This window comes from Octodon degus, unplaced genomic scaffold, assembly GCF_000260255.1.
Source record: "Octodon degus isolate 3935 unplaced genomic scaffold, OctDeg1.0 scaffold00077, whole genome shotgun sequence".
Lineage (NCBI taxonomy): Eukaryota > Metazoa > Chordata > Mammalia > Rodentia > Octodontidae > Octodon > Octodon degus.
The window spans coordinates 11373835-11384790 of record NW_004524653.1 but is presented as its reverse complement, the minus strand read 5'-3'; the positions used below and the strand labels follow the sequence as shown (position 1 = coordinate 11384790).

General features: G+C 45.2%; 1 protein-coding gene across 2 annotated transcripts in view; it reads left to right on the top strand.

Moving 5' to 3' along the window:
* Positions 1 to 916: 916 nt before the first annotated feature.
* Positions 917 to 10956, top strand: part of Dnttip1 (deoxynucleotidyltransferase terminal interacting protein 1) — a 42666-nt gene continuing 32626 nt past the window's right edge. Inside the window, exons 1-4 of one of the 2 annotated variants that reach the window (XM_004636096.2) lie at positions 917 to 1092; positions 1624 to 1694; positions 2562 to 2658; positions 7148 to 7246. In XM_004636096.2, the coding sequence (XP_004636153.1) occupies positions 988 to 1092; positions 1624 to 1694; positions 2562 to 2658; positions 7148 to 7246 (372 nt within the window). In that variant the 5' untranslated portion in view covers positions 917 to 987. The remainder of the gene's footprint in view (positions 1093 to 1623; positions 1695 to 2561; positions 2659 to 7147; positions 7247 to 10956) is intronic. The other variant, XM_023720810.1, reaches the window with a different exon arrangement.

Sequence of the window (10956 nt, the reverse complement as noted above, 5' to 3'; positions counted from 1 at the left end):
ACAGCCAGTATTCCTAAACACCATCCTATATCTGATTTGAGCCCATAACATTCCAAAAGCAATATTCATGACTTTCTACTACCCAGTATCATGACCTGGTAAGAATAACTTTCTCTAGCATCCATAAATGGATCCAATTCTTTTTACGACAGTCTCGCTATGTAGTTCAGGCTAACTCTAAACTCACTGTGTAGCACAGGTGGGCCTCAAATGCACACCAATACTTCTGCTTCAGCCTCCCTGAGTGCTGGGATTACAGGCATGTGCCACCACGCCCAGCTAGGAATCCAATTCTATTCAGGAGCATCTCACCTCTAAAGATAGAACGGAAAGGATTTCTGGGGGGAACAAGAGAGCTATTACGCCACTGATCCCCAGACGATCACAAAAGTCATACATCTACAGAGAAAAGCGCAGCTCCCCTGGCCAAAAGCCTACTGTCAAGACCCAACTTTCATTCTGATGCTTTCAGACACCAAAGTCAGGCCCTGAGGTCAAAAGCTGGCGAGATGCGGTGAGTGTCTAGGATGGCACAGACCGCAGCTCACCTTGCTGGGTTTCCTGGTCGCCGTATTAGCCTGGCTCCAATTCTAGAGCGCGGCGCCAGGCATAAGCAGAAACCGCAGTTTTTCAAAACCCCAACTACAGGGCTCCACTCTTCGGAAACCCCAGCCCGTGGAAACTCGGCCCCGCCCTTCCCACCCCGCACTCATCCCTCTGGCCTTGGCCTCACTGGGAACCTCCCTGCACTGAAAGGTCCCAGAACTCCCACACTCCACCCTAAAGCGTAGGCCTCCAGCGAGAAAACCAACACCACCTTGGTAAAAGTCCGGGACTTACGCAAAAGGCAGGGGTTGGTTACCATAGCAACCACGCAGCTATCGTGAAGCATTTCCGGGCCAGCGAGCCGCGCGCCGTCGTGACGTCACGGTATCATTTTCCGGCCGGTGGCACAGTCGGGTTGAGGTTGTCGGGGTCCGGGACGCCATGGGGGCTACTGGCGACGTCGAACAGCCGCGGGGTCCCGCCGGAGCAGAACGGGGCGGCCCCGAACTGGGTGATGCAGGCGCAGCAGGGCAGCTGGTTCTGACGGTGAGGGCGCCCCCACTGAAGCCCGGGCTCGGGCTGGGCAGGGCCTCGGGCTCCCGGGACCCTGGCCCGCGGGCAGAGAACGCGGCGACTGGTGCTGCCGAGGGCTTGCCGTTTTCACAGTCCGACGACCTGGGTTCAGATTCTGGTGCCTTGGGCCTGTCTGACAACCCCTTAAGCTCTAGGTTCCGCTTCTTTTAAAGTGGAAATTAGTACCAACCTCGTAAAGTTGTAGGGATGGGATGGTGAAGGCGGGTAAAGTGCCCTGCACCTCACCTGCCGTAGAGTAGACCCCTCGGTAAGCACTACACCCCCTTCCTGCCTCCTTTCTGCAAAAGGTCGGTACTTTTAAAGCAGGAGACTTTTCTTCAGTTCTCTTCCTTGGCAGTGCCTCATTCTCCCACATTCCCCAAGGTGGCGGAGGTGGTAAAAGACTCTGAAAAGCAGCAATGTCTAGAGTTAGCTTCCTGTCCCTTCTGCATCCTATCCCAGTGTCTCTGGGATCAGTGGCATTTGCCCCCTTCATCTTCACAGAACCCTTGGAACATAATGATAAAGCACCGGCAGGTGCAGCGAAGAGGCCGCCGCTCCCAGATGACTACAAGGTAAGGCTGACCGGGCTGGGCTTATATCGCAGGCACGGACTTGGATAGGAGGTTTGGGATCCGCAATGCACAAAGCTGAGAGAGATCTACAGTTAGTAGAAAGGGCACTGCACAGGAAAAGAAAAGACTTAAGATTCTGTGTGTGATCTCGAGCAGGTCACTTCCCTCTGTAAACTCATCAGCAAACTTGGGGGAGGGGCGTTAACACTCTAAGACTGACTGGCTCTGAGGTTAACTTTTTTTTTTTTTTTTTTTTTGAGGAACCAGGGATTGAACTCAGGCCGTTGCGCTTGCCTCTGCTGAGCGATCTCCCTGGCCCCAAAGTGAGAAAATGATTTTTTTTTCCCCCGGAGGCTAACTTCCAAAGTCAAAGAGCACACACTCTAGGGTCAGTCAACTGCATTCCGGTACAGTTTGGCATTTATTAACCAGATAACCTGAGACAGGCCACTTGGCCTCCCTGTGTCTGTTTTCTCAACTGTACAGTGGGGCTACAAATAGCATCCAGCCCAGGAAAAAGAGAGCACTAGATGGGCCTTTGGTGACTGGTTGTTTGTTTGTTTGTTTGTTTTTAACCTGGTTGGTGATTAAATAGGTAGTCACTATAATTATTAAAGCGTATAGATTTTCTGCATAAATACATTGAAATACTTTTATGTTCATAAAATACTTTGAAAATCACCTGCTTCATAGTTATGAGAGTGGAACAAAATCATGCTGCTTATGTATTGGCCCAGATTTTTAGGACATAGCTATGTTCATTGAAGGCTCTCTAGTATCATTGTTAAAGGATCTTGTATGAGCAGCTGGCTGGGCAGATTGGAAAAGGATATGGAATGTCTGATTCCATGGCCCTCCTGAATGCAGCTTTACAGATCCTGCCATCTCTATGGATCTCCTCCGAGCTGTCCTGCAGCCTAGCATCAATGAAGAGATCCAGACAGTCTTCAACAAGTACATGAAGGTGAGAAGGAGAAAAAGCCTTAAAAGCTTACAGGAAAAAGATGCCTGGGCAGCCTCATTTCTCCCAATACCACTGATGTATATGGCACACACAGATGTCTCAAGTTTATCAATTTTGCACTCTCCCTTAAGAATATTTTCCCTCCTTAGGGGTAATTCCAGCATCATTTTACCAATAAGATCAGGAGCCCAGTTTTGAAGCAGAAAAAAAAGAGAGAGAATATAAATCATAAAACAGATTGATGAAAAAAATGACTACATATGTGATAAATAAAACAAATATAGTAAAATGTTAATATTCTAGGTAATGGGTATTAGATGTTGAACAAGTCTATGTTTCTGTATGTTTGAATGGGGTTTTGTGCTTTTTTTTTTTTTAATGTATTTGGTACAGTCTCACTACACAGCTCAGATTTGTAGTGATCCTCCTGTTTTCAGCCTCCCCAGCGCTGGGATTATAAGCTGTGCCACCACGCCCAGACTCACTGGCCCTAGCCAGGGTGGGGCCGGCCCACATATGGTGTCAGGGATTTAACCCTGTCCCTGCACTTGCCAAAGCAGGTACTTAGTCCACTGAGCTAACTCGCAGGTCCAAATGAAGGTTGGTTGGTTGGTTGGTTGGTTGGTGGTAGTTGTTGTTGTTTTTAACCAAGAAACAAACTCAGGACCTTGAGCTTACCAGGCTGGCACTATGCCACTGAGCTATACCCCTGGCCCCATGAAATTTTTAATATGAAAATCTTGGTTATTGGGAGGCTAATGCAGGAGAAGAACAAGTCCGGATCAGACTGACTAGATTAGCCAAATTCTGTTCCAAAATTTATCAATAAGAGGACTGGCCAGATAGCTCAGCAGATTAAAGTGCCTGCTTAAGCAAACTCAGGGACCAGGTTTGATCCCCAGCATGCTGTACCAGCCCCGCCCCCCTGAAACAACGCTTGAGGCTGGACGCGGTGATGCACACCTGTAATCCCAGTGCTTGGAAAGCTGAAAACAGGTGGATCCCTATGAATCCAATCTGTAGTGAGACCCTGTAGACCCTGTACTAAATACATTAAATAAAATGGTTAGGAATGTAGCTCAGTGTTAGAGCACTTACATGACGTGTGAGGCCTTTACTCAGTCCTCAGCACCGTAAAGCACACACACATCACAAAAGTAGTTATTTAAAAAGTACAGTTGCCTTGTTTTTTACTTTTTTGAGTTTTTTGAGGGTTTATGTGTGTGTGTGTGTGTGTGTGTGTGTGTGTGTGTTTTGGTTGTAATTGTTTTTTACTTGAGGTTTATATTTAATTTTTGGTGCTGAGGACTGAACCCAGGGCTTCCAGCTTGCTAGGCAAGCATTCTACCGCTGAGCTAAATCCCCAGCCCCTAAAAAAAATACAGATGCTAATTTATGTGTGCTCTTGCTCGTTCTTTCACGCTCACTTGCTCTTTCATGCTTGCTTACTCGCTCTCTCTCTCCCTCCTTTCTCCTCCTCCTCTTCCCAAAAATACCAATAAAAAATATAGACTGACAGTAACTATATAGTCTCTCAGCTTCATTTATGTGTATATGTGTATGTTTATGTTTTCTCCCCCTTGGTTTTTTGAAGTGTCTCACTTTACGTTTTAAGTTGGCCTTGAAGTTACTATGTAGCCCAGGCTGACCTCGAACTTGTGGCAGTCCACCTGCCTCAGCCTCTGAGTACTGGAATTATAGACAGACATACACCACCACATCTGACCATGTTTTTTTTTTTTTGTTTTGTTTTTTGTTTTTTTGTGGAACCAGGGATTGAATTCAGGCCCTTGCGCTTGCCAGGTGAGCGCTTATTCTACTGAGCCATCTCCCCAGCCCAAAGGTAGAGTTTATTTTTTTATTTTTTTGGCAGAACTGGGGATCAAACTCAGGCCCTTGCACTTGCCAGGGAAGCACTTATTCCACTGAGCCATCTCCCCGACTGACCATGATATTTTTTAAAAACTTACTTTACACACACTATTCTGCACCTTATTTCACCTGATATTTTGACCATAGTAGCTTTAACAGTTGCATAGTCTATCCCAAATTTAACTGATAATCCCTAGAAAATTCAGGTTGTTTCCAATTTTTCTTTATTACAAACAATATTATAGGGCTGGTGAGATGGCTCAGTGGTCTAAAGCACCTACTTGGAACAAGCTCAGCAAAGCACAGGGACCGCGGTTCAATCCCCCAGCACCGCATGCCAGCCAGCCCCGCCCCCAGGTGGGCTGAGCTGGCCACACACAAAAAATAAATAAAATTAATTAATTTAAAAAAATTTAAAAAAAACAAACAAACAATATTATAACGAACATTGTGATATGTATGTTTGTTCAGTTGTGAGAGTATTTCTGAGGAGTGCATTCCTAAGGATGGATTCAGTGAGTATTAAGGAAAGAAAAAATTGTTTTCCAGAAAAGTTGTGCAAGTTTGCATTTCTACCAGCAGTGTTGATGGTCTCATTTCATTCTCAGATCCAGAGGTGCTTACGCTCACCCCAGATATCTTTGTTTTTTCTTTGAGACAGGCCTCACTATGTATTCCAGGCTGGCCTTGCACTCACTGTGTAATCTGGCCTCGAACTTGGCCTCATGCTCCTGTCTCAGCCTCTGGAATCTGGGCTTACAGGAATGTACCATCATGCTTTCCGCTTGCTAGTTTTTTGAGATGGGGGTCTCACATCTGTAGTACAGGCTGGCCTCCTGCTGGTAACAGTCCTCCTGCCTCAGCTCCAGAGTGCTGGGGTTACAGGCCTGTGCCCCCACACCCAGCTCCCATACATTTTTTACACTTCCTTCCCATAAGCTACTTAAAAAGTATCCAAGTTACTTTAGCTTTTAACTGACTTTCACTTAACTAGTACTTATGTCCAATGTATTTAGTGGTTTTGCTTTTTGTTTGCAATACTGGAGATTAAGCCAGGGCCTTCACACTAAGCTTCATTGCCAGATCTTCTTTATTTTGAGACAGGGTCTAAGTTGTCCAGGCTGGGCTAGAATTTATAATCTTTCTGTCTCAGCCTCACAAACTGCTAGGATTATAGTAATGCACCACCAACCCTTTATCTCCAGTTTTTTAGTTGTTTTTGAAGACAAATGTAACTGGGTAAGGGATACAGCCCGGTGGTAGAGCACTTGCCTAGCAAACATGAAGTCGAGCTCATCCAGCCATTTAATTTGTTCTGTAGAATTTCTCCTAAATTCTTCAGGTCTCTACTCCAGTCTTTTCACACTGTTCTCTTTGGTTTGATATTAACAGAAGCATGTATCTATGCTAAACATACAGTGGCAGTACATTCCTATCATGTCTCCCAAGGTAAGGAGCCTTGTTATGGTTTCCTGAATTTTCTTATACACTGGACAGGTCTGACACTTTATTTTAGAGACATTTAACTTTAACAGATGTTCCCAGGAGCCTCCCAAATGTGTTTTCAGGCTCCCCCAGGATTTTCAGGCTCTAACTGTCCCTCTCACCCAATAGAATAACCTGCCTTTCCAGTCCTTGCCAGTTGGGCTGTGGTTTCCTGGGGCCCATGTGGGTCTTCTCCCATTCAACAGATTGTGGATTGGACAGTGTGAATCCGGTTAGGACTTTGGTATTGTCTTGATCTTTTTCTGGCCTCCCCTGGCCTATTCACTTCAAGCACAGGCATTCGTGTGTGTGTGTGTGTGTGTGTGTGTGTGTGTGTGTGTGTGGCCAGCCCACCCTGGGGGCAGGGCTAGCATGGCTTGTGGTGCAGGGGATCGAACTTCTGTCCCTGCGATTGCCTAAGCAGGCACTTTAGACCACTGAGCTATCTCACCAGCCCCAACACAGGCATTTGTTTATTTAATAGTACATATACGTTTAAAAAACTGGGAGGCTACAGATAAGCAAAGAGAAGAAAATATCCATAATACCACCACTGTTCCTTTATATAATATATATATGTAATTGTGATATATGCCCTTATAGTTCTTTTGCCTCTATATCTTTACTTTTTGCTATTTTATATAAATAGGCTTATTCTATACTAACCTATTTTGTAACCTGTTTGTTTCATTTGTTATTACATCATGAATGCCTCTTTATGTCAAAAGTACATCCCCAGAACAGGCATAGTGGCACAAAACCTATAATCCCAGAGCTAGTCAAGGAGGCTGAGGCAGAAGGGTCGCAAGTAGGAGCCCAGCCTGGGTAACTTAGCAAGACCTTGTCTCAAGAGAAAATAAAAAGAGCTCAGGATGCAGCTCAGCACTAGAGCACTTGGCTTGCTAAGTGTGAGGCCCTGGATTTGAAAAAGAAATGGGGAGGGAAGTGATGAAACAAGGGCGGTAGAGCCTGGTTTATGAATCTAAATCTGTCCAACCCCAAAGCCATGTTTGTGATCATTTTTCCCTTGTGTATAAGGATAGAGTGGAAGCTTCTGTTTCGTTAATAGTTTCCTTCAAGCTGATGCAAACCAGCTGGACTTCTGACCTTGTCCTCTGTTGTGCGTCCCTAGTTCTTCCAGAAAGCAGCCATGAATGTTCGAGACAATGTGGGAGACGAGGTGGACACAGAGCAGCTGATCCAGGAGGCTTGTCGGAGCTGTCTAGAGCAGGTGAGACCAAAGGGGCCAAGAGACTCAGCCGTTGGGACTCTGCTAAAACACGTGGTCTCGTCCTCAGTGGTATTTTGCACTTATATCCAGATAGGGCGTAGAACTTTCTGACAAAAGGAAAGAGAAGTACCTATTGTGTGCCAGGCATAATCAGACGTGTATTATTTCATGTATGGCTCAAGAAACTCTGTACAGGTGTTTTTTAATCCCTATTTTACAAATGCAGAAACTGTGCTTAGCAAACCTATAGAAGCAGAGTAAAATGGTGATTACCAGCAAAGTAGGGGAATGTCAGTCAGTGGGTAAAAGTGTTCCGTTTTATAGCCTTCTTCATTTGTCGTATCACAAATACCTTTGCATGTCAAAAATACATCCTGGAGGGCTGGCCAGATAACTCAGTGGACTAAAGCACCTGCTTAGGCAGGCGCAGGGACCAGGGTTCTATCGCCAGCATGCCATGGCAGCCCTGCCCCTAGGGGACTGAGCAATAAGACTGGGCGTGGTGGTGCATGCCTGTAATCCCCGTGCTTGGGAGGCTGAAATCAGGAGGATCACTAGGAGTCCGATCTGTGTAGTGGGACCCTATAGACCCTGTACTAAATACATAAAAAAAAATACATCCTAGGATCTAATGTACAGCATCTAATGTACAGCATCCTAGGATCTAACTATAGGTGTCTATAGTTAATAGCTAATAATACTCTATTGCTTACTCAGAATTTGCTGATTATGGAATTCAGGTGTGTGTACGCACAAACACCATGCTAACTGGTGACAGCTGTTTTGATTAATTCACAGTTTCTATCAAATCATCATATTGTACACTTTCAGTATATACTCTCTATTAATTATACTTCAATAAAGCTGGAAAAAATAAAAATTAAATTACTAAGGCAGCCAACCCAAAAGGAATAGAAGTTGTGACTTAAGGCGCACAAGAAATAGATGAATAAGGTGTTCTCACCTCTGCAAGTGTTTGGTGAGTCACCTTCACATACTGTAGCCCCTTTTGGTATCATGGGGACTAGCACCTTTGCTCCCAAGATCCCTGCCTCTAAATGTGGTCAGAAGCATGACATCATGTCTGTAAGTGACTGTCCCAAGACAGTAGAGAACCTGTTTGTCAGCTGTTACTAATGAATTGCCGGCATCACCCAGATTCTTTGCTTGCCTGTGAAACTATTAGCTGGCAGAAATGGGAATTTCTTCGTAATCAGAGCCACAAGAACTAATTTAAGCTCCCATGAGAAATTATAGTGAGGTGAAAGGAAAAAAAATTTTTTTTTTTGTACCACGACTCAAACTCGAGAGCTTGTGCTTGCCAGGCAAGTGCTGTGCTGTAGAGCAGTATCTCCAGTGAAAAATGTCTTAAAGTTGTCTAGCAATTCTGATATAGCCTCACATAGGCACAATACCAGGGCCTGAACCTCAGCTTTGGAGAGGTAGCACCGCATTCTGTCAATGCAGTGAAAACCAGTCTAGTTCTTATAAACTACTGAGTTTAAATTAACCAAATTTCTAAGAGGAATTCATTCACTCTAGACTTTAATGCATTATGATCAGTTACAACAATTGCTGATAATGAAATAGAAGCCAGGCATGGTGATGGTGGTGGTGGTGGCGGCGCACATATGTAATCCCAGCACTCAGGAGGCTGAAGCAGGAGGGTTACTGTGAGTTGGAGGCCAGCCTTGGCTCCATTGTGACTTCAAGGCCAACCTGAACTATAGAGCAAGACCTTGTCTCGAACAAGAACAACAATAAAAAAAAAGGTTTGTTGATAATATTTTTAGAAGTTTGAGCTGAATCAAAATTAAATTCATAAAACTTTACTCACTTAGGGCCGGTGGTATAGCTCAGCAGACTAAGCATTTGCTTAGGTAAGGGCAAGGGCCAGGGTTCGATCCCTGGCACTGCATGCTGCACCAGCCCCATCCCCAGGCCTGCTGAGCCTGGCAGTGGAGTCTCGGTGTGGTTGTGCACACCTGTAATCCCAGCACTAGGGAGGCACAAATCAGGAGGGTCATTACAAGTCCGAGCTTCATAGTGAGATCCTGCACATACACAAAAAAACCTTAAAACTTTCACTCACTTAAATCCCAGGATCCTTTCCTGAGTTCATTTTATCTCCTCAGCTGATGTACATTGAAGCCTGCTATGTGCCCATTACTGTGCCCTGCAGAGCTCAGCTATGCTGTGCAAAGTACACATATGCCTTCTTCTCAGAGGGCTTGACATTACTCACGTAATCATACAGTGTGTGTAATTACAAGTGGCTGGGAATGCTGTAAGTGTAGGAAGCAATGAGCACACCAGAGGCTGCAGAACTCAGGGGCAGAAGTGAGTATGGTATGTCGAATAACAGAAGCCAGGGCTGCTGGTTTTCAGAGAGTGAAGGGGCTGGAAAGGCTGGAGAGGTAGACAGATCAAACAGCACTGCAATCCAGATTACGGGTGAGAGATTGTAACCAGAAGAGTGGCCTAATGAGATTTGCATTTTGAAAAGATGGGCTCTGGCTGCTGGAGGAGCTCGGTTCAAAAAAGGATTTAGGAGATGGTTAAGTTCCAGGGGGAGCTGATAAGGTTAAGTGGGCATGACCTGCATTCAGGGAATGGTTATGCCTTCCCGTTCTCCTGAATTGCCATGTCCACCGTCTAGCTGTCCCTCACCAGTACTGATACAGCTAGAACCTGGTGTACGGAACTGAAGGCTGTGTGGGCACCGTGGAATCAGACCACAGGGAGATAAAAAGCCCATAGAGTTTCATCCAGTGTGAAACCAAATGAATCAAGAAACCTAGAACAAGTCTTTAGCTTTTCTGAATTTCAGTTTTCTAATCTAGAAAATTGGGGCTAATGCCACTTCCTATTACCAGCGGTTTGCTGTGGGAATTAGGTGGGGTGTGATTCATGCTAGTGACACAGCACGGGTACTCACAACACAGAGTATGCTAGATATTAAGTACATCGCAGCTATCTTCATAATAATAGTATTCCTTCCTCACAGCTGAGCCCAGCCTTTAGGTGATTAGAATACTTGGAAACTCTTTAGAGGCCTCTTGACTGAACCACATGCAGAACTCCTTACTGTCTAAAAAAATCCTTCACAGTGAATTAATACAGAATTTTTATTTTGGTTGAGTTCTTTCTTTTTCTTTTTCTTAGTACCAGGGATTGAACTCAGGACCTTGTGCTTGCCACGCAGGTGCTTAAGCCACTGAGCTATCTCCCCAGTCTTGGTTCAGTTAAATCTTGGTTTGCTTGCTTTCACTTCCCACACCACATCTGGACCATCTCAGTAACATTCCCTACTCTGCTGAGCTACCTCTTTGCAGGTATTTGTGCAGTCTTTTGTCTGTGTGGGTCTATAGCATGTGCTCAGACATTGGGGCACTGGGAATATGGAAGAGAGCAAAGGCAGACCACTCTGGATCCACGATCCCTTCAGTGGGAAACTCTTCATTTCCTTTTCAAGCCATACTTAAGAAAGTCTGTCAATAATCCTGGCTCGGGGCGAGGGAGATAGCTCAGGAGCTTAAGTGCTTGCCTGGCAAGTGCAGGGTCCTGAGTTCAATCTCCAGTACCGCAAAAAATAAAAAATAAAATAATAATAATCCTGGCTAACTTTTGTGCCTCCCACTCATTCTTCTGCTCACTTTGTCTTAGCTGTAGTCTCACTGCCTCTTTTTCCCCCAGTGCTATGGATTAAA